This window comes from Pleurodeles waltl, chromosome 3_2, assembly GCF_031143425.1.
Source record: "Pleurodeles waltl isolate 20211129_DDA chromosome 3_2, aPleWal1.hap1.20221129, whole genome shotgun sequence".
Lineage (NCBI taxonomy): Eukaryota > Metazoa > Chordata > Amphibia > Caudata > Salamandridae > Pleurodeles > Pleurodeles waltl.
Genome location: NC_090441.1, coordinates 31,983,474 through 32,007,989, shown reverse-complemented (window position 1 = coordinate 32,007,989; position 24,516 = coordinate 31,983,474). Strand labels below are relative to the sequence as shown.

Below are 24,516 nucleotides of genomic sequence, written 5' to 3'. Positions count from 1 at the left end.
CTATTGAAAACCCGGCGCGTGTTTGCACACTGCACCCGGCCGCCCCCGTGCTGCTGAGGGTGTACTTTCTGTGCTGACTTGTGTCCCCCCCCGGTGCCCTACAAAACCCCCCTGGTCTGCCCTCCGAAGACGCGGGTACTTACCTGCTGGCAGACTGTAACCGGGGCACCCCCTTCTCCATTGAAGCCTATGTGTTTTGGGCACCACTTTGAACTCTGCACTTGACCGGCCCTGAGCTGCTGGTGTGGTAACTTTGGGGTTGCTCTGAACCCCCAACGGTGGGCTACCTTGGACCCAAACTTGAACCCCGTAGGTGGTTTACTTACCTGCAAGAACTAACAATTACTTACCTCCCCTAGGAACTGTGAAAATTGCACTGTCTAGTTTTAAAATAGCTATATGTGTTTTATTTGAAAAGTATATATGCTATTGTGATTATTCAACGTTCCTAAAGTACTTACCTGCAATACCTTTCATGCAAAGTATTACATGTAGAATTTGAACCTGTGGTTCTTAAAATAAACTAAGAAAATATATTTTTCTATACAAAAATGTATTGGCCTGGAATTGGCTCTGAGTGTGTGTTCCTCATTTATTGCCTGTGTGTATGTACAACAAATGCTTAACACTACTCCTTTGATAAGCCTACTGCTCGACCACACTACCACAAAATAGAGCATTAGTATTATCTCTTTTTGCCACTATCTTACCTCTAAGGGGAACCCTTGGACTCTGTGCATACTATTCCTTACTTTGAAATAGTGCATACAGAACCAACTTCCTACAGCATTGCTGTGCTTCAAGGATTATGGCACAGTTTTGCTGCATACTTTGAATGCCCCTTTTGCATAGGAGTTACCATTCTGGTCTTTTAAAGTTTTCCAAATCTGTCAGCAGATGTCCACACACAAATGGATCCTTGAAACTATATATTATATTATGTCTCCAGTCAAATGGTGGGTTTGAATTGCACTCTTTCGTTGTTCTCTTTATCGATGGATGATGACCTTTAAAATATTTTGAATGGCCACACCTAGGTTTAAACAATGAAAATGGGTTCCGCACCGTGTTAGTTTGTAAGCGCTGTTGCTCTGTAAATCAGATTTGCTCAGAAAGTAGAACAAGCATTTGCAATGCAATAGGTCTCGCATTTTCGTGAGTTACACCTATTGCCATTGTAAATTTATAACTAGACTTTTATTGTCGCATAAATTGGCCAACCCTGCCTCAATTTAGTCTTTTCATGCCATATAATTCCAGTGACCCAGCATTTAACTTCTTCCTCTATCTTAAAACATATACATTATCATAAAAACCTTTATCAGAAATAAACTTTTGACATTTGACTGTAATGCTCAAAACACCATAACAAAAATATCATTTGGGACGGATTGGAGCGTGAAAGGAAAGAGGTAGTCCGGAGTGAAGATGGAGAGCACAAGTGGCGTAGTAATTGTTTCATGGGTCCTGGAGTAAAAAAGGAAAACTGTTGACTGCAACTATGGTAGGAAAATACAGCAGTAATTAGAGTTGAGTGTGGTCCATAGGTCTCTGGGCCCCGGTGCACCTACACCTGTTGCTCTATTGATAATGGTCTCCAGAGAGAAAGATGAGGCAGAAAAAGTAAAGCAAAAGGAATACAACATACACAAGGAAGAAAGAGAAGGGATCACATAGAAATAAAAGAAAGATGGGAAAGAAAGAACGAGAAAATGAAAACACAACAAAGAGAAGAAATAGAGCAAACCTGTAAGACAAAAAAAGGGAAGGAAGCTAACGAACAAAAGATAAAAAGGAAAAATAATGAAAGAAGTGTGAAAAAGATAAAAATGAACAATGGAGAAAAAAAGAGATGATGAGCGAAACAAGCAGTAAATGTACCAGGACATGTATGTACCGACACATTTCCCACAGACACAGAATGGGAAAACCACTTTAACACTCCGGGTTCCAACAAGTAACTTGTGGCTTCCACATACAGACGTGAATTGACCGATAAAGATGAGAAAAACACCAGAGGAAGGAAGAAAGACCTAAAAAAAAAAGAAAGTGAAAGGACACATACTGGGTCAAAGGGAAGAGCAAACCAAAAATAAAGAATGAGGGGAAGAGAAACAAATAGTGAAAGAACGAAACCAGGAAAGAAATAACCAGGTTTCTGTGAGTTTGAAAGAGGAGGTAGCAAGAGGAAGAGGGGGGGGGGGGAAAAGGGAGAGGAGTAGAAATAAACAGTTGAAAGAAAGAACAAAACTGTTAACATGTGGATTTTAAGAGCTGGAAAGAAAAAAGTGAAGGAGAAAGAAAACATTGCGAGTAAACACAGGAAAGGAAAGAACTGAATGAGATAGGTGAAACAGACCCTTCCAAATAAAGATGGCAGCTAAGAATAGATTTAATTGGCTCACCCCGTCCTCAAACAGACGTCAGAGTGTGGAACTGCAGAGGTCATTGCAGAACAGCAGGAGGTGCATTAGCAGAGTGTATGTGAACCCCAATAGAGCAATACTGGGGTGATTCATATCAGGATTTGGGGTATAGACAGAGCTGTGTCCCAGCACAGTGCTGGGATAACAGAAAGGCAGCAAGGTGAGGAACGAAAAATAGAGTGCTGTGTAATTCCTGGTATTGGAATAATGGGGCGCTGCAGGATAGGGCTGAGGTGCACTGACAGTTGCATGTGGTCTGCAGTACTAGAATAGTAATGGGCACACAAGGTCAGAAGTGAGGTATCTTAATGGAGCTGTGTGTGGAACCTAGTATTGGCATGCCACTGTTGCAGAGTGTTAGCCTGGAGGTGCCCTGGTGAAGCTGCGAATAGGGTCCAGTATGCGAGTGGCATTGTCTTTGAACCACAAAAGCAAGAGTCCTGAAGGGCGTGTGTGAGCCTTAGTACTAAGAAGAAATGTGCACTGAGTGTTAGAATTAATGTATTCTGGCAGAGCTATGGTAGTTCACATCAACAGTGGTGCACTGGCTGAGCTGTGCTCTTTTGGGTCCAGTATTGGCTTTGCTGTGGACTGAATATTAGAACTTAGCTGCTGTAATGGAACTGTATGTGAGCGGGGTCCCAGTATAGGAAAGGAAGTGATCTTGCTGGGGTAGAACTAAGGTGCACTGATGTAGCTGTGCCCGAGGCCCCAGTAGTGGAGCAGCAGAGTGAACTGACTGCAAGAACTGAGGTGCTCTGGAAGACCGCATCTGTGGGGTTCCTGGCACTGGCACGACTGAGAGCTTGGAGTGTGTGAACTGAGGTGCACTGATGGAGCTGCGAGTGGTATCCTAGTATGGAGCCGAAGTGGGCACTGTCTCTAAGGATTGCGGAGCCCTGGTAGAGCTGGGCGTCTAGACTATAAGCAATTACAAGCAATCCTCCGCTCTAGCACACAGGGAGGCACGCTTGGTAAAGAAAATCCAAGCCAAGGAAGGGTGGGAGCCAGGCAGCTGAGAGAGGGCGCACATATCTCACAAAGACCAAATGTGACCAAGATAACCTGATTTATAGCCTTCTTTACAGCTAAGCTCAGGAGAAGAATGTTCTGCAAATGAAAAGGGAAGCCTCCCTGGACAGGAGCAGGAAACAAAGAAACCAAAAAAGTCCCCTACAGACCAGATAAACAGGGCAAAGCATAATTATACAGTTGTTGGTCCCTGCTCCCACTCAGAAGAAGGGACAAAGATGCATAACTGACCACTAGCAAGCAAGGATTTTAAAATGGCACTGAAACTAACAAAATAAATAACTGGAAGCCCACAGAAGAAGTATACTTAAAAGTATACAAGAGGTTCTACGCTTGACCTAAAAATGACCTTTCGTAATTTGCCTGTTAAATACTGTAAATATTTCTGCTCGACTTTCAGTACTGATCCCCTGTATTCTCTGTGTTGGAAAAGGAAGGGCATCCACTGAAAGCCTCCACCCCAGTCCACCCAGCTCCAGTACTAAGCAGCTCCAGCCAGCAAATGCCTAAAGCCCCGTACTCTGTCTCCAATTGAAGCCACCCTATTCTGTATTAAAGCAGGATCTTTGGACACATGTTGCTCTATCGAAAGTGTTTTTATCACTTCCCCAAGCCCGAAGGCCCGCAGCTAGAGAAAAGAAGCTGAATGCAACATTTGTATCAGGCTGGATTCCTGAACTGTATTATTTTATATACCAATAGCTAACCTTAGGGCTCTACATCAGTGACCCTCTGCAACATTGCTTGACACATTTCGAATGGGAAGCTGAAAATCTGCCATGTTGAAAGCTCCATTTGAGTTATTGTCTGAAATGCAAACAATGCTCGTTTTACACTTTCGCTCCCAACAATTTTCTGTCATTTTAGAATTCGTTATCAGTAGGCAGTCATAACTGGCCATTCCCCACATTTCTGGTATGACACATCTGTGGTTATGGAGATGTTTTCCTTGTTAGTGCGTCAAGAAATCTAAGAAACAAACTTGTATTTAGACTGTCCAAACCCATCTCTTGCATCTAGGAGAGCAAGAAGTTGATCTTCCTTCTTCATATTTTGTCAGATCAGCTGCACCCATGGTTACTTGCTAAATGAAATGTGCCAAATGTGGTCTCGGGGCAGGAGGCCTTATTTGCCATTTCTGCCAGTTATAAGATCTTAACTAGCAACAAAAGTCAAGCCACACAGAAAAATCTACCATTTGTGTGAATTCTATCCACTCACTACAGAAGCTTTGCTTGGTTGCTAGACTGGGATTGAAGCACATGGAGCATTTCAAGTGCAGGTAGACCTGTTCAGTCTGTGGTGATTAAAGAGTCTTGAATAGTGATTCTCATTACTTCATTGAATTGGAACCAAAATCATGTTAAAATGTATTCAATGCTTTGCTGTATGAGGAAGGGCTTCATCTTCAATTGATAAGCCAGAGAAATTGATTAATTGTTTTTGTTTAGTGGACGGAGTGACTTTTGCCAACTAGATTATAAATGACTGATATGTTTTTCCTTTTGGTTCAAGGACCATTTCTGTAGCTGAACGACTGTTCACCAGCTCGACTTCGCTCACTTTAAAACATGCGGCTTGGTATCCTTGTGAGTCTCTGGAGCCTCATTTAGTTATGCTAACATCAGATAATTCAATAAGGTAACAATTAATTCTGGAAACTGTTTGTCTTCTCTTAGTGCTTTTTATGTACATCTCCAGTCTATTCTTCCCACACACTGTACATTCGCTTCATCTCTGTTTTTTAAATGTGAACAATACAGTGTTGGTGTTATGTACCCCTGCCTTTATAATTTGCTTATTGCCCAAATGCTGTGATTAGCCACTTTATGACTCTTGAACCACTGTTTCGTTCATAATGTTTTTGTTTATGCATTGTTTTGTCAAGGGTATACAGCCTAAAGGACCCCCTCACTCCTTTGAAAGTTCTCACCCTTTCAGAACCCGAGGAGGAGAATACTGCACTTCCAAAAGCGTAAGTGCTATGACTGTTTTAATACTTCATAGGAAAAAAAACTTATACCAAATGGTTTGTAAGCTGGTGTAAGTGATGATGTTAGTTAAATGTCACGGCACCTATATTTGAGTACATTTTCCTTGGTAGCATTGCTTTGTAATAGTAACTGGCAACAGCTGACTAGAAATAGACTTTTTAAATCGGGCATTGCTAGAAAAATGTAAAAATGTATTTTGAGAAAAATAAAGCTCCTCATTCAGTTGTCACAATGTCCTCTTGAATCAGACCTGGCTGTCTGTGACAATAGTGAAGGCAAGGCATGAGACAAGAACAACAAAAGTGCACTTTGAGACAATGTACATAATGAAGCTCCTAACAATGCTGCCACAAAACTAGAACACATAAAAAAATGAAAACAGAAGAATACTTCACATTTTTTTTCAACTAGAACAAATAAAGCTATTACAGTACATCATCCCAGAAATGCTCCGCAGCTTTAGACAGCTTTTCACTGCTCACTGCTGCTCAAATGGCTGTCAGGATGGATGTTAGAAGAAATGCTTGTCTCATCATCTTTATCTCAGGTACCCTGTCTGACATAGATTCCTATGAATTAAGTCAAACGTCCTTGCAGATAAACCACCATTACCAATGGATTATCTTTGTTGTGTTCCAAGAGGTTCACCCGTAACCAAATTGTCAATACAAGCAATGCCTAAAAATAATTTGTTTTACCATTTCGATCTTAACAATTGAACATGTGTCCCACAAATTACCATTCTCCAGTAACCCAGCACATCTGGCCACGATAAGCACCAGTTCAGACCCCCTGTACTTCAATTTAGCCTTGCCTTTTTTTATCATAACCCAGTCACCTACCGAAATACTAACACCTTTGACACTAAACGTTTTTGATGGTAATATTCGGACTTTACCTGTTTGTACTCAACCTTCTTCCATCTGTTTCAACGTGTTGGCGTTGAACACCAGTAGTCTCAAATAACCAGCTATTTACTGATGTCTCTTTTTTCCACTGTTGCCTAAACTGAGTTACCACTGTTGTGTCATGAGAGTGATATGGTAACTCCACATTTAGTCTCATTAAATGCCACACCATCCCTTCTTAATGCTGTCTAAATATATATATATATTTTTTAAGATTCTGTTGATTCCTTCACTGAGTCCGTTTGACTGGGGACATTACATAACAACATTGTCAGTCAGCTTTTTCCATGCTTTGAAACAAATTGTATCCCATTATCGCGCAACCTCTTTTTTGTTTTGTTTTACACAGCTGTAACAAAAATATTATGCTAAAACTCAGCAGCAGTATAACCTCGTAGTGCATTAATTTGAAAAAATAATAACCACTATCAAATGTTTCAAGTGTTTGGTAAATACAATGAAAAGTCAGTTGACTCCCATGCATCACCTGGCATAGGCATTGCTTGTTGGTACATATTACTAATGCCCAATGCTTGTTTGAAAGCATTAACATACATAACACAATTCTGTACTTGTTGACCCATTGAGAGACGTTTTGACATTGGCAAGTGTTTTCAAATCCTTCTCTAGGGCCAGTTAATGATATGTTCCATAGCTGTTAAATTTCTGAGGGATACTTCCAACTGCAGATTCCTCACTCTAGAACATTCTCATCAAGATGCTAGACTGGGTCCGGAGAATTTTACAGAAGTGCTACCTCCCTCTGGCACCATACATCCACGCTGACATCACTTCCTTTCTTTCTGTGCCTTCCGAAGTGGATCTGGAGCTCCACTCCCACTTTGTCAGCCTTTCGATGACACCTAAAACAACTCTACACGGTCTGATATTGAAAGATATCCCTACTGAAAATGACATCATTCAAGCTATGCTGAAACTGCTGGAAGCAGATGTTGGTCATGGCCCTGCACAAAGTGTCCCTTTGGCGCCTGGCCTCCAGACCTGACTCAACTGTGCGATAAATGCGCCATAATGCACCCAAAGGGAATTGGAGACTGAAAGACAAAGTTAAATGTTGCTGAACACAATAATTTGTCACAGTCTTCATACATGCACCCCTGCCCCTCCAGAGTCTCAGGCCAGGTCACTGGACCGTTGCCACAACCATTCTACTTCCCGCTGAAAATCTTAGGATAAGGATAAGTCTGAGTCCGAGCACAAGCATGAAAAGGGAAGTGCTACTTGACCCAATCCCGCAAGGGAGTTCAAGATGTAAGTCATAATCCCTTTAGGTCTCCAGCCATGCAACCAATTTCCCAGTTCGTCTTGATGTACCCTGAGTTCCTAGAGCCATTGTTGACCTCACAAAAGACCGATGCCAACTAAAAGCCATGCTGCTGATATTCAGTGTGCTTCTGACTCCTTAAGGTGCACCTCTGGGTCCTTTGGAACTGCAGGGGCCTCTAGTCTGGTTATCTCTAGCAGGTCCCTCCCCAGTGACATCTTTCCACCGTGGGGTCTGTTTGGGTCCACACTCCCGAGTTCCAGTTGATGATACAATACTGATGCCCATGTGGGGCCTCTGAATCGACATCTCTTCAAACCTGACCGATGTTGTGCTACAAAATTACAAAGTGCTACCAGTTATCATACAGCCTGCTCTAACCCAGTGGCTTTGCCACTTTGCAGCTGCCAAGAAGCTCTATTTTCTTTTTGGTTCTGACTCTGATCCTGTGCCAGAACATGATGCACTTCCGAATATTGATGATGGTGAGGGGGATGTCTTGCTCTCTTCTCATTTTACTGATGATGCCTTGCACCCTGATTTAGAGAAAGCCAGTGGGCTTGATACCATCCCTGAGACAAAGCTTGACTCGCTACGTGAGTGACCAACATAAGTGCCTCATTTACAATGGGTATTCGTAGGGCAACCAAAGTTCTAGAATTACATCTTCCCTCCGAGTCTAAAACAAATGTTTTGACAGCAATTTTGTAGCCTAGGCCGGCAGCATCCTTATGATGCTGTCACAGATACTCTGATTGCTACCTGTTGGAAATCAGGTTATCAGGGTCTTGCCTTCCTGTTAGCCAGCAGACCTAGGCTGGCACCTGGTGAACTGGGTTTTCATACAAAGCATCCTACCCAATGTATAGATCTCAACTAGTAAGTTGAATCCCGATTCATTTTCAACCAGTCCCACAGATTGAGAATCCAGATGTATTGATGCTTTTGCACACATTTGTTTTTCTGTGAGCCTGTCACTGATGTCCCTAAATGCAGTATTTCTCTTTGGCTGCTATACACCTGCTCTTTGGGCCATGGCCATTGAGAGCTTGCTGGCTATCTCAGAGGACCTTTGGTCATCTTTGGCTCAGACTATCCATGATGTGCACAGGCAGCTAAGTATGCCGTCCACACAGTCTTGGATACCATGGACTGCATTTTGCAGGGCGATCTGTACCAGTGTTGGTCTTTGTAGATATGCTTGGTTGAGATTAACTAGATTGTCCTGCAATGTCCAGGTGTCACTAATGGATATTCCCTTTGATAGGTCTCACCTCTTTGGAAAGAAGGCAGCCTCCACTTTGGAATGCTTTAAAGATAGCCGAGCTACAGCACGGTCCTTGGGGCCTTTGCAAGGAAACTGTCCCATAGAAAGGGGCAGCCTTTCCAGCCAGTGATGATTCAGACAGCCCAGTCCTTTCTACAGAGGTCTTGAAGGATATGGTCCAGAATCTTCACTGGTCCTGGTCACACTCTGCACCCACCCTGAGCAAACAGTGGTGATGGATGGAGGAGGGGAGGCTGGTGCAGCTTGTTATGGACCACTCCACTACAATGTCGTACTGAAACCAGCAGAGTGGTGAGGGGCTCTGGATCGTGTGCAAAGATGCTATGCATCTCTGGAGGTGTCTGGAGCGTGAGGACATATTTCTGGTCACCCGGCAGCTGCCAGGGTTTCTGATTGCCAAAGCTCAGCAGATGTGCATTCATCCATAGGTAGCGCAGGGCATAGTTGATGAGTGGGGAGAGAGAACACTGGCTAAATCTCTTCACCCGCAGTAATCACAGTCTTACTTGTTGGAGTTTATACAGCACTTGTTAGGAGATGTATTGTGTGTAGAATGTAACAAGGGGCTTCTATACGCCTTCCTGCCACTAACCTTCCTGCCCCGAGTTCTGAAGAAATCAAGAATGACCAGGCTCAAGTTATCTTTGTGTCCTGAGATTGGGCCAGGGACTCCTGAGAATGATAATCTGCTCTCTGATCAGCCTACCAGTTTGTGAGGGCCTCCTGCCTCATCAGCAGGACAGAGGCTTTCACTAAAATCTCCACAACTTACACCTTTGTGTGTGGAAATCAGTGTCTGCAATTGACTGGTTTGATTTACCAGCTGAATTGGTGACTTTCCGCACCGCCGCCAGGCACTGCTCCATGAAATCCATCAATGCTGGCTGCTGGGACAAGTTTGTAACCTTTTATGGCTACCATGACACTGACTCCATATATGTGAAGTTATCAGATGTACTTTTGTTTATTTTGTCTTTTGCACAGCAAGGCAGTGGACAATTGAGAAGGTTGTTAGCCCTTTTGGCCATCTTAGTCTGCTGGTCAAACCGTCCTTGTTTAAATTGCCTGTTGTGATGAGGGTAAATAAATGTTTAACGTACACATTTCCCCCCCAGACTGTTTATGATGCCACAATGGGCCCTTAACTGGGTCTCAATATTCCTCCTTTTAAGCCCATGTATAATTGCTGCCTGCACCTCCTGGCCTCCTAGTGATTGTAGGCTCATTGCATGAGTGAACTGTAGGCACTTTCTTTACAGCAGCCCTATGTCACCCTTTTTTGTAGACAAACTGGTGCTAAGGACTCAGGTTTTCTTCTTACAAAGGAGTTATGACTTCTTTCTACATTGGGAAATTGATCACTACCAGTATTTGTTGCTCCACCTCTCCTCAAAGGAGGCAGAGAGGCTGCATCAGTTGAACCCCAAAAAAGCTTTAACTTTGGACATTCAGAGCGGTGGAATGGGAGGCCTTGAAGGCAGTCATTCGAGGAACGTGCATGGGTACAACATGCAGAGCGAGACGCCAACTAGAGGCAGAACTTAAGACACTAGAGAATAAACTGGCATATCTACAGGGGGAGGAGACACGCTCTGGCAGCACGCACAGGGAATTTTTAAAGGCACACAGGGACATAAATGAGCTCCAAGATAGGCTTGATAGGATGACTTTGAGGACCTATTGTTAGAAGTTGCAGAGGGAGAGGGATTAGTCGGTACGCCTCCTGGCTTGGATACTTCAGAGGGAGACCGAGCCTGCTTCCATTTTATATATCAGAAATACCAGTGGGGGAGGTCTCTATTAAAGATAAGGTTCTGCTATCTCTGCTGAGCACTTCAGGGCGGTATATAGAACGTGTCCTCCCGGTTTGGAACAGGACCTCGATCATTTTGTGAGAGGGGCATGTCTTCCCCAGCTGAGTTCCGGACAGCAACAGGGACTGGAGAAGCCTATATCACTGGAAGAGCTAGAAGAGGCCAATAAAGCGATGAACAAAGCTAAAGCGTCAGGAGGAGATGGGTTCCCGGTGGAATTCTATCAGACTTTTAAGGCCTCACTCCTGTCCAAGTTTCTAGTGGTATTCCTGGAGGCGAGGGACAAGGGAACACTGCTGGACTCAACGTGCGAAGGGATAGTATGTCTTATGTTAAAACCAGGGTGGGGGGAGGGGGGGTGAGAGGGATGCAACAGATCCCTCAGCTTACAGACCCCTAACTATGTTAAATTTGGATGTTAAAATCCTTTGTAAGGTCCTGGCAACCAGATTGAGGGGAGTGATTAGAGACCTGGTCCATGAGGATCAATGTGGATTTATACCGGCACGCAGCACTGCCCTTATTCTGCGGCATGTCGCACATGTTCTACATGAGACCTCAGAGGCTGCCCAGGATTTTGGCTTCCTGTCACTAGATTTGGAAAAGGCATTTGACGCTGGAGTGAAATTACTTGTGGACAGTCTTACGCAGTATGAACTTTGGGCCCCTGTTTTGTGCATGGGTGCGCCTCCTTTACACAGATTCCACTATTTGCATTCAAGTAGGGGGCCAGCTCTCTGCATGGACAAGGGTACGACACAAGGATGTCCCCTGTCGCCACTCCTATTTGCCCTGGCGATTGAGCCTCTTGCAACGCATTGATATGAACCAATATGGTATACAAATAGGGACACAATCCCTTGTGGTCTCACTATATGCAGATAATGCACTGATTTATCTTAGGTCTCTGGAGGAATCGTGCCAGTGCTGATGCCGCTGCTGACCATGTTTGGTAATTTCTCAGGCCTCAAGATTGGGTGGAGCAACTGCTGGAGGTGGGGCTGAGATGGGAGTTGGAGGGTTTTCGATGCCTGGGCATATGGATTACTCATACAGAGGAGGCTCAAAACTGTCTTAATATAGAGAGAGTGGTTAAAGGCCTGGTGAGCTCTGGTGCTTTTTAGAGTAGACTTTCTGTTACTGTGATTGTCAAAATGTTTCTTCTTCGTTGTTTCCATCTTGTCCAGAACACACTATTCGCACTTGCTCCCAGCTTCTTTCGTAAGCTGGATGGACACCTGGTCTCGTTGAATTGGGCGGAACGACGTAGCAGAGTCTCCCTCGCAACACTTAAAAAAAAAAAAAAAAAAAAAAAAATGTAGAAGATGGAGGGCTGCCAGTTCCCGACCTACAGCTCTATTATGCAGCACAGTTACAACATGCTGCCAAATGGATGACTGACTCAATCAGGTGGGAGGAGAGACTTTTTCAGGGCATGCTGGGTGGGGAGACATTGCCATAAATTTTGATGCAGGGGGGCAGGTCAGGACATCCGATCCCGCACCTGGTGAAAGTCACGGCCTCTATATTGGTGGTTAAGAAGATTATTCAACGAGCACCCTTCGATAGGGACTTGAAGTTATGGGACCTAGCACCTTTCAGGACCATCGAGGAATATATGACCATGGAGCTATGGTGAGAGGATGGTTGTATTACAGTAAAGAACATTTATCCAGGTGAACGTGTTATCTCCTTTCAAGAGGCACTGGAGATGTTTCGACTAGGGCAAGGGCAATTTTTGAAATATGCCAAATGGAAAAGGTGGCACAGGAGGTATGGTGTGATTTCCCGTAGGGTCCAGATGCTTCACAAGTATTGGTGGGGGGGGGGGGGACTCAGTATATGGGGGAGAAGGGCATCCTCTGATTTTGTTGTTCTACAAAGAACTTGGATGCGACAAGCCACCCACAGTGTGTTGTGCGGACGCGTGGAAGAGACACAGGGAAGGGTATTTCTGATGAAGAATGGGGGCAGCCCTCGGAACTGGTGCGCACCATCTCATGCAATAATAGGTTTCAATTAATGCATTTTAATTAATAGCATTGTACATACATGACGCCACACATAATAAACTGAATCCGCCCAGGGAGGCCCGAGGTGGGGCACGTTTCTGTATTTGGCCTGGGCGTGTGGTGGGGTTCAGGCCTTTAGGAAGGAAGTGTTCCCTACAATAATGGCTGGTACTGGGCTGACTCTCACACACTCTCCAAAAACATGTTTATTGGGGGTAATAGCTAGACCTAAGGTTTGGAAGATACTATATAAGATGGCCCAGTTGGCTCTGCTGTTAGCAAAGCGAAAGGGTGGCTATTGGGTCGATGGGAACTTGGAGTCTCCTCCTACAGCCATGGATAAAGGATTTGATGGAAATGGGGGGGCAGCGGAGGAACAACATATGCTGTTATGCACCGACGAGGGGGGGCGACCACTGAAAATTTGGCCTTGGGACAACTACTCAAGAGTTACTGATGAGGACTACTCCAGCTCCAATTCTCTTGCAGAAGCGGAGGGGTGAGGGGCGACACGGGATGCTATCTGTGCAACAATGGCGATGACCAAAGGAGCATAGGCCTTTGGTGGGGTAGTGAGAGGACTGGCTTGGCTAGAAGATTTAGCCGCTGTGTGGAGAATTTGCTTCATTCCAGGTGACCGCTTTGAAACTTAGGAGGACATATCTGTTACAACATAATCCTCAAGGCTTGGGTGTCTTGGCGCTTTGCCTCTCCATGTGTGGCAAAACTATTTCATGGTACTGTCTAATTACGCTGTTACATTGTATGCTGTTTGTATTCAAAACGAATAAAATAAAGATTATACAAAAAACTTTTGACATTGACCGTACCAAGGATCCTAAAATGGCCAATCAACTTTTTTGTGGGATTCTCTAGAGCAAAGAAAGGGAAAGCTGTTGAGGCAGATAGTCCTTTGCATTAGAATCTGTTGCTCACTGGCTAAGAAGCAGCTACTGAAAGGTGTAAACCTAACTGAAGAGCACCAATCAAGTCAAAACTGCTCTTGGGTTGGTTGTCTTCACATTCAAGGAGGACCTGTTCCTATAGGAGCAGGGTTGATACTAATTTGCATAATGCTTGTTTGTAGGAAGCTGGCCCTTCATGTGGTATGTCAGTACCTCATAAAGGGTCCAGGGTATCGCCACTGAGTGGACAGGGGCTTACTATGCAATCCCAAAGTGCTCCATTTGGAGGTAGTGTGGTTGGGCAGCATTGGTCTTAACACAGAGAAGTACAAAAAATCCACAATACACACAATAGCCAATAAATGAGATACACGACTCAAAAAGGAGATCCACACCAATTTATAAAAATAGCAAGTACCTTTATATATGTCTAGGCATCAGGGAGGGAAAAATCGTTCAGGTAAGTACGTTTTTAAATAGGAATTCTTTCCACTTTAAAAAGTGAGTTCTGCACTGTTATCCTGTGGGAGGAAAAACAAGTTCTACAAATGGGTAGAGTACAGCCACTTACAAGACCAGACTCTAGGAGTTAAGGTGAGTAGTGGCTAAGGTCCAAGCCAGCACCAGCAGCAGCCGGGCACAGGGCGCAAAACAGCATTGTGTGCCCAATGCGTTTCAAGGGAGATCGGTCACTGCAAATAGAGGCTGCAGGCTCTGACCAAGAAGCCAGTCGGGCTAAACCAACAGCAGCACTCGGGCCTAACAATGCTCTGTCACAGGTCTTCTTCTCTACAGCTTAGGGGCGCCGGTTGGCGAGATGTCTTTAGGTGTAGTTTTTCCTTACCGAAGCAGTTGCAGAAGAAGGGGGCTGCATGCAGAAGCTGCAGGCGTTGTTGGGGAGTCCAGGAGGAGTGAAACCACGATGGACTCAGGCTCTGGAGGGCTGGGGAACCTTGTTGACACTGATGATCCACTTCAACTTGGGTCAGAGATGGTGCGGTGGTGACCTCAGGTGTTGGGTTTTGGTGGTTCCAGAGGCTTCAGATTCCTTTCTTTGGAGTTTGCTGGAGAACAGGTCCATTGTTCATGGGAGGTCCTGAGTCTTTTTTGAAGACAGGCAGTCCTCCCAGGTTTTTGGAGACACAGCTGCAGGATGAGTCGACTTTGGTGCAGATTTTCGTGGAGGGTTGCAGACCTGCTGGGGGGCAGGGGAGAGGAGGGTTTGGTTGGTACCAGGTCAGCTGCTTATTTTCTCCTCTTCTGTTTTTGCAGCTCTTCAGGGTCCTTGGTCTTAGGTCATTAGGATCTCTGCTGTGAGGGACTCCCCTAAATACTGAATTTAGGGGGGGGGGGGTTAGGAGTGGGCCAATGGACTACTGACCCTTGCTACGGCACCTATATGACTACTTCCTGTTGGAAGTGGGCATAATCCTGACCCAGAGTTACCAGTTATGCCATCTCAAAGATGGCTACCTCTGAAAAATCATGTTCACCTCGGCTTAGCCCACCTTGGGGTGGTACTAGTCTGAGGGGGCACGTCTACCCGAACCAGCTAATTTTCCTGCCTGCCTGCCTAGGTGCCAGTGCGCGGTGGACAAGGGGGTCGGCTTCCTCTCCTGTGAGGTGAAGCCTAAATTTGCATTTCAACGGCATCAGCCCTTTTGAGGCATATGCCGTCTTAGGAAGGCAAGTGCACTCTGGACAAGGGGGTCGGCTTCCTCTCCTGTGAGGTGGAGCCTAAATTTTCATTTCAACGGCGTACGCCCTTTGAGGCTTGCCGTCTTAAGAAGGCTAATCAGCAGGCCATCCTGTGGGAGGTGCTGTTACATCAGACAGGCTTTCGTTCTCGGTCTCCTGAGAGCAGAAGGCTCTCACCCTAGCGGGCCAGAACCGTGTCTCGAGTGGCGCGCATGCAGAAACCAGTCAGCAAGCACACCAGAGGCTGGTAGGTTTTTAGGGGGAACCTCTAAGGTGTCCTCTGAAAGCATATATTGATAAATCAATCACTGGAATCAGTGTGGGCTTATCAATACGAGATGTTTGATACCAAACATCCCTATCTCTCTACTCGTATTGACCAGTTTCCAGCACATGCATTTAAAATGGCTTCCCTGGCCACTTGCTGAAACTGAGAATTGACAAAGACGTAGCAGGGACATATCTGCTCTTGAAGATATGCCCTCACATATAATATAATGCACGTTGCCTTAGGGCAGTCAGGCCTGCTGTAGCGGTGACTTGCATGTATTGCATGCACGGATGTGTGACGTTGAGTTTTCATTTCTGTCCGCACACACTCCGCCTGCAATGGCAGCCTGTCATGTGCTTGGTCCTGGGTCCCTAAGAGTGGCACAATTCATGCTGCAACCCTTAGGGGACCCTCTTAGGCACCTCAGCCGTAGGTACCAGGGTACCATTTACTAGGGACTTAGAGGGTGCTAAAGGATTTGACAATTGGGGGAACAATTGTACAGTTTAGGGAAAGAGATCTGACACTGGTGACCTGGTTAAGAGGAACCCAGTGCACTTTCAGTCGAATTTGCATCAGATACTGACAAAAAGGGAAGGGTAACCATGTCAAGAGGCACTTTCTTACATGGGTCCAAACTGAGGTGGTCAAAACAACAATGGATTGGAATGCTACCGCAACCGATTGCTAGTGGTTAGACTTGCTACATGTATTCCTTCCATCACCTTTTGTGTCTTTTAAGACTCTGGACTCTCCCAATTAAAGTACATGAGGTAGCAGTGATGATTAAAAGCAATGTGAAAAAAGTTAAAATACACATTTTATCTGTATTACCCATAGGCTGCTGAACCTCTCAGAAAGGGCATTTAAAGGCTTGTTGTGGCATTATGACACCCAATTCAGCTTGAAAATGAATGGGTTTGTGCATCCATTGAGAAACTAAGATTTACTATGGTTGGTAAAGCCAGTAAAATGCTTCACTCTTCATCCATGAGTCTTGGCAGGGAAGAAGGAAGTGCATTAAGTGTTTTTGCCACTCTCAAATGAAATGAGGAAAAATATGCATTGTACTATTATTGGGCTCAGGGTATGGGTACAATATCTTTTGAACCTTGCTGTTGTATTTCACTTTACTACTTAGAAAGTAGCCACACAACCTTAAAAAAACACTGAATTGGTGGATTAATTATGTTATTGGCTGTGTTCTAGTTACTCATGTAGGGTTAAGACGCCTGAAGTTCTTTTGTGATATTTAAAGTAAATGAAAGTATCCAAGACTGCATGATTCTGTTCAGGAAAATATGTTCCCTAGAAAACTCTTAGCTGTTCCCCAATTAACACCAGATAGTATCCACAGCGAACTGGGCACCTATTTCTTACAAGATGTGATTGAAACCACACCTCTCCTGCTATGGCATTGTATTGCTCTCACTTAAACTAAGAGGACACGATGCCAAAAGAATTCAGCACTATTAGTCTAAATAATTAATTTATTAAGTCACTTCCGAAATATCAAATAAAAGTTGTACAAATATGATGATAAACATATAACTCAAATGCAGCAGAACATGGGTATATACAGAGATAAATGCATATATCAATTGGTCAAGACTTAAAAAGAAATGCGCAGCGCATCAGCAGAGCATGTATACATGCACTAAATAATCAAGATTTAGAATACTTCACCAATTGGGTTGACATTATCCTCGCCGGCACAACTGGGGAACCCTTGATTCAGTCAGAGAGGAGACCCGATTGGGATCACAAATGCCAGGGCAACGCATCCCATCCACAGACGAGCTGCTGCCTGAGCGCCAAGTCTCCCCGACCTTAAAACACCTCAAGAAGGTGGTTCTAGAAACCCCCTTCCCTCTGTTATGAAACTAAATACAGGCTGTACTTCATCTGGATCAAAAACACTCATAGAAGCTGGCCAGGCTCCCAACGTTTGTTCTGAGACAGATTCGTACATTCCTCTGGTTAAAAAACAGTATCAGCCTTGTGAACTCTTATCAAGTCCGTATCCCACATAATATGTTCCAGCACTGTCTGACACTTTGCTGGTGAAGAGAAAAACAAGTTTTGTAAGGAAAAACGCCTGGCTTGCCCTGCAGCTGCAGCAGGGCATAGACTGGAGTCACTCGCATAAAATGGAGTAGATGGTCAAATCTAAATAGCATGACAGGCACTCAGTAGGGCCCAAAGAAGAGTCACATTGTACGTGGTCAAATATAAAAGATTTTTTATGTCTCGACCAGGCACATAAAATCACCTGGTTAAGGTTTATTATGAATACATTGAGGGGGTTTGGAGAGACCGCGCGGGATCCCTGGGTACATCGGTAGGCTATAACTGACTTCACCAAAAGGGTCATTAAGGATTATGTATTTAAAGTTTACCAAGAAAAAAGGCCTTGTCTGATCACCACAAGGTAATTGTGGAAAGATATTTGTCATTGACTGCCCAGTATGGATGCAAACTGTACCTCAACTTAACTTGTAACATCTACTACAGAGAGCTTGTCAGGTTTTTTCGTCTTCTTTTCATTAACCGTATGGTGCCATTTCCAAAGAAAGAAGGGCGGGGTTCCTTGATCCACAAATGTCTCTATGATGATAAATCGGAAGAGTCAACTCTGCACATTGCATTTTTTGTGCAGATTTTATTTAGGACATAGAAAGCAATATCTTAAACCCCCTTTAAAAAGAAAGTATTACTGATTATCACAAGAACAGTTCATGTATGATCTAAAAGATGTGTCAGTTTGTTACTATGTAGCCATGTTCTTTTCAAAGGTTTGTACAAGGGAAACTGATTAGTGTAGAAGATTAAATGAATCAGTCAGAGGATGCAGTGCAATAGATCATGAACTGGTGTAGTGGTGTAGAGTCTAAATGAACTTTGTGCAGTATTTTTACACTTTGTAAAGTGATTCTTTTTTGGGGGGATAATTTTAACATATTATCAGTATTAATTATGTCATATATGCATGGATTTTAAAAAAAAACCTGAATGCTTTGATGTGATGCTTTTTGTGGTTTATTTTGATATTGTCATGGTCCCACTCACCTGAATACCAGCATCCGCAGAAACCGAGATAGTCAGTCCTTTCACCTCCAGGCTAATCCTCCACACCTGAATACACCAGAGTGGGCAGTTTAGCCCTTAGGGGGAAATAAAACAAGGGAGGAGTTATTTCCGAAAGGGCATGCTGCTCTTACTTCAGGAAGGTCCTGTTCTTTCTCAGGATAACTCGTTGAGCTGGACACAAGTTCCTATAACACATAAGCACAAAATATCAGGTAAGTACAGCAAATAATCTATGCAACAATCTCCATGTGTACTCGGAGACACTCTCACCAGCCACAACAAAATGATCAAACACCATCCTCCTAATCCTCCAGGACAGTGAAGAATGTAAAACAAGAGTTTCATCCTTTTAGGTATCATAGGATAACTGAGTACAGACTCAAGTCTCAAAAAGGGACCTCTGGAATGTGTGTTTTCATATGAAGAAAGTCTCGATTATATCCAGAAAAAAAAGACACCAAGGAGAAAATTCCTCCTGAACAAACAATCCAAATCAGACAAGGGCATAGTAACAATGTTGAAGTAAATAGGTAGCAAACATGGAGAAAAACCCGGAAGGTGGTAGGTAATTGCCTTAGATTCCAAAGGATGTGGCAGGGAAACAATCCTGGGGATTGAATTGGGATATCCAAGGTAAACAGGTATGGGGGTAATTGCCCCTGGGCTCCACAAATATGAAGGCAGGGGAACAATCCTGGTGATATAGTCTGGAATCCCTCGAAGACAACAGCCTCGGCGGGCTGTTTATTACCAACAAACAGTTGTGCAGAGTGAAGCTGCACCCCGGAACAAGAAGAAAAGTGTCCGGGACTTGCCTCGATATAATCCTTCTCCCGATAGGAAGATGTAAAGCTAAGCACCATGGCAACGTGGTACATGCAGATAGACCGCACCCCTGTACCACATGACGCCTTAAAGAGAGTAATGCAGAGATCTTACGTGTTACAGACCCAAGGCACGGAGGAGGCCAAAACAAATAGTTGAGTTAGCGACATATATTAAAACATGGAAACAAAAAACATACTGAGTCGCATACATCCCTAACCAAGCATACCACTACATATATAACAGATGACTCATGAATGCGTGTATTTGTATCACCTGCTAAAGGGTGTGGAGGGACTGTGCCTTCGGGTGGGGGGCACATAGTACAGGCAGAACGGGGAGGGTGGGCGACAGTTATGAACTGAATAAAGTTTATTGAATGAGAACGTTTCTAAGAAGGAAATCACAAACAATTGTATCTTTAAAAATCCTGGTATATTGGGAATGGGGCTGCATTGAGACCTGTTTGGTTGGCTTTTCCTATAACTGAGGGGGTGATAGCCTCTGCATCTTTCGTCATCATCCTCCCACCCAATGAGAGCCTTATTTTAGCCTATGAAATGCAGCACTTTAAATTCTTATCTTGTGCTGTATTGCATCATGAGCTCCATTGACTGCTTCTGCCGAAGCCACTGCACCACATTGCACAGACTCTTTCGTTATCAAGAATAAAGTTACTGCTGTTCAGTGACATATGCATGATCTTGCCTCGGTGATCGTGAAGTCCAGTTAGTCCATAGTTGAAACCGCTTTCAGAGAAATGCCATACATCAGTGGTTCCTAACCTGTGGTCCAATTAAATAATAATAAAAGATTAGGTCCCCAACGTTCAGTAATGATTCAGTGTGGGGGTCCCGGGCTCCAGTAATGACAAAATGGGGGTTCACAGAAGTCAAAAGGTTGGGAACCACTGCCATATATCACACAGTTTTGTTGAAATGTAATGGACAACCTACCTGCAAAAGATTCACTTTGGGACTGACTTTCTAAATTGCAACACATGACACGCTGAAGCCTGCCCAATATTTTGATAGACTTTATTATTAGTGGAATTCAGTGGAGGGCTCTTTTTCAGTTAAAAACATAAACAAATAATATATACAGCTATCTGTGCTCTTTCCGCAACATATATGCATATGTAATGAAATAGTTATTGCATCATGTTTGGAAAATATTCTTGTACATCTGTCACCTCAGACTACAACTCCCATGTTGTGCAATAGTACATGCCGCTTCCAACAACCTTTCACTACACACACTTCCAAATGAACACCCAGGAAGGAATGTAAATCTGAGCACTTTGTGGCTTTGTCAGGTACATGAAATGCTGTACCAATGCTACAGTACCTTACGTCGATACTTCAGATTTAGCAATTGAGATCAGAAAAGGCCATACTGTTCCCATGGATGCAGCAGTTATTGTTGGAGCTTTTGAAATTGAATACAGATTTATTGTTGGGTATAGGAACAAACCTACATACTCATGGTTACACAGAAAGAAAGAAAATGTCATAAATGTGTCATGGAATTCTAAAAGTAAATTCCCCAAATCTCTCACCTTCCTTTCAAGACGAACCAAAGAATTACAATAAAAAACGGTTTACTGCATATATTAGAAATCACTATATTGAAGATCCAATGAAATTACTTTCAATGAGTGAGTTGTTGTGGTTGTTTTGGGAGTGACAGGGCAACCTGTGAAGATCTGATTTTAATTGATAACTGTTGGCCCATTACTGTCAGAAACTTGCAACACCTAGTAAATGAATAAAAGCATTTCATCATTACAGTGAAATGTTCTTAGTCAAATTATGAGAAAAGTGCAGTGAAGTTGGTTAGAATTTTTGTTTTTTGTTTTATTGCGTAGTGGGGCTTGCAGCGTTCATGGTGAACATGTGGTACTTACTGCAAGGGGCTTTGTTTAAGCCTCCTTCAGCCATTGGGGTTTTTGGCTCCGGACCCTTCAGCCATTGGCTTGGGATATCAGTCACATGTTGGATAACACAGGAAATTTTGGTCTCATTTTCTTTCTGTTAGCTGTTTGAATGTATTTCACCTTTGTTAGAATGCATGAGGGACTATTTTGCATCTGAAAAAATACATTCACCATTGCATTTTTATTTCTTTAGCACCTCCGTGCTTTGTATACACAACAACCTTTTTTTGTATTGCTGCAGGCATTTGTTATTGCTTTACTCATTGCTGAAAAGGCCCTATTGAGTGGGTTAACCAATGCTTTTTATTAGCATGGACCTATTTTCATTATTCAGGCTTTATACACCACATGCTATTCACTTCCTGATAAGATCAGAGGTAGATGTCCTCCCCTGACAACACTTAATATCTGTTCCCTTTTATAATGTTATTAAATAACACAGAACATACACTTTTTACACTGCACAGGGATTCTATTCACTTGTTTAACAGCTGCAAGTAAAGTGCTAGGACGAGGTAGGTTGAATTATTGAGACAAGAGGACTGAGCGTTTCCAGGCATGGACCTCGGACTCTGTCTTCACCAAGAGGGGTGTTTGTGAACAGCCCAGAATGAGGATAAAATACTTTAATTTTAATGATATGAGAGGGGGAAAAAAACTGCACATAGAACAATACTGTTGAAATGTCCTTTGAGAAAATTGACTAAAGTAATGAATGGGGGCTTGCACGTATCTTTTGTCCAGGAATAGAATTGCTTCATAGCCATGCTTTAACAAGAGCACAATGTGATGTGTTTGTGAACAGTATGAAGGGTTTGAAAGAACGAAGTGTGAAAGAAATGATGGTACTCCTGCATATGTGGCCAGGGTTGGAGGGGATGAAATTCATGTAAGATCTAACTTGACCCACAGTGTTTCATTTTATTTTACAGACGCTCGTACACAGCTTCACTAGGCGAGACTGCTGTGGCCTTTGACTTTGGTCCCTTTGTAGCTGTTCCGAAGACTGTTATGGGTCACAGTGGGAAGGAGGTGATGGCCTACCCCATCTACATCTTGTACGAAAATGGGGAGACCTTCCTTTTGTATATCAACCTTACCCTAAAGTAAGGATTATTAATGTACAATACCATTGTATTGCCAGTTGTGCTTTATAGACAGTAAAACACTTATTTAAATGTCATATTGCTGCATGTTATTGAGTAGGATGACCCTGCATTGGTGTGGAGAAGCGTGATGGCCTGTGGCTTCAGAGCCAGTTGGTTATTCAACTTGTATTAATTGTTCATTTACGTCCTGTCTACGTACGTACTAGTTCATCATCTAACGCACTTCCAAATGTACGCCAGCAACACTCAATTTGTTGTCTGACAGGAGATCACATCAGGAAGTTACAAATCCTACATTTCAATACAAAGCATTCAGCCCGTCATGTGATGCTCAGCCGGTCACATCAAAATTGTTTTTGTCCCCCCCCCAACCATCCCAGGGTTCCTAACACTCTTGTGTTTGTTACCACATATCTGCTTGTACATGTGTAAAACCATGCCTTAACTTACTCAACTCTATACCAAATAACAAAGCAGGTCTAAGCCCTGGTGTGTTGTTTCTAAACTTTTCAGCTATACAATATCAGTTTGTAAGCAAAGTGGGTAGAAAATGGGGTATGAAACTCACTATACCATGTTACTGTTGTACCCTCACTCAACAGTCCTGTGCCATGTTAACAGGCTTGCTTATTGGTGGATGTTCAGTCTCCGCTGTGAAGGGACTTAGTTTTTGTTGCTCTCTAATGAAGGAGTGCTAACGTCCTAGAGATTCTTGTCATAATTTGTGTGATCTCAATTTCCATCTAATTGTGTTGGTTCTTTTTACCAACAATAATGCAAGGTCTAGGAATAATAAGCTTGCTTTACCATCTTGGGGGTGTGTAGAAAACTACAGCATTCAGTTGCAGATTTCTATTGTGTCTAGAGTTATACTACCTATCACTGCTGTCATGTTTCTGTAACTTCTCCCATGCTTTGCTATCTCCAGGGATACCCATACCATGTGTATGAACGTTGCCTGATCAGCTTCACAGTCGGGGGCAGCTAAAAGTATATTGTGGTATGATTCTTGCCAATCATTTGGGGGTCAAATAAGCCACATGTAGGAAATTAAATTGAACGTATTTAAATCTGGCATTTTGGGATACTTTATGGGGGTTCACTAACATTTTGTCCCACTCTTTTTCAATTTGTCTGTAAGCCTTTCAGGTAAAGGGCCAGATTTTCCTAAGAGTCCTCTATACAGCTGTATTATTAGTCCTCTCCTTTTATCCAAAGGTGTGTTATGAATGTACAGCCTTGAGTGTTGATTGCTCCAAGTCCCTGAGTCCTCCTCACCTCCTGCTAATAAGGTCCTGTGTTACTGGAATTGTCGACTAAAGGGATTACTCTTCCAACATCTTTCCTGTTGCTGTTGTTTACAACATTGCTGTTCTCTTGACAAATCAAACCCAGTCGCTGTGGATGGCCCATTAGTGAGAATACCTGGGAATGCATCTTGCCCATGAGCGTCTTATTTAGGACTATAGTAACACAGGGCAACCCGGGACAGTTGGGTGAGTTATCCGTCTTTGCTCCAGTCAGTAATATGTTATGTATCTAATTGCTAGTCTTCATCCCTGTAGCACATCTTGCTTTTTCTGATGGTAGTATCCTCTCTTCTTCTGCATCCCAGCATTCATTTCATCCTCTTCCTGGCCATGCCATATTGGTTACCCACCTTGCAGTAATTAAATATTGCAACTCAGAGATGCTCAAAGACAAGGAAAGTTCATACTGCTGCAGGTTATTGTGAAAAGTGGTGACAACACAATGCATCGAGTTTGCTCATAGCACTTACTTCTAATAACAAGGTAGATTATCCAATGCTTCATGTGGCCTTCTTAGAAGTTAAACTTTAAATAATTTTATTAAAACTTTCTAGCGAGATTCCATAGTAGTTAAATGTATTCCTAGGCCATTTCGTAGCCCATGCTTGAAGGC

General features: G+C 43.4%; 1 protein-coding gene across 1 annotated transcript in view; it reads left to right on the top strand.

Moving 5' to 3' along the window:
- NUP88 (nucleoporin 88) overlaps positions 1 to 24,516 on the top strand; it is a 249,669-nt gene that overhangs the window by 31,458 nt on the left and 193,695 nt on the right. The window contains exons 3-5 of the mRNA XM_069226670.1: positions 4,974 to 5,099; positions 5,347 to 5,433; positions 22,417 to 22,590. Of these exons, the coding sequence (XP_069082771.1) occupies positions 4,974 to 5,099; positions 5,347 to 5,433; positions 22,417 to 22,590 (387 nt within the window). The remainder of the gene's footprint in view (positions 1 to 4,973; positions 5,100 to 5,346; positions 5,434 to 22,416; positions 22,591 to 24,516) is intronic.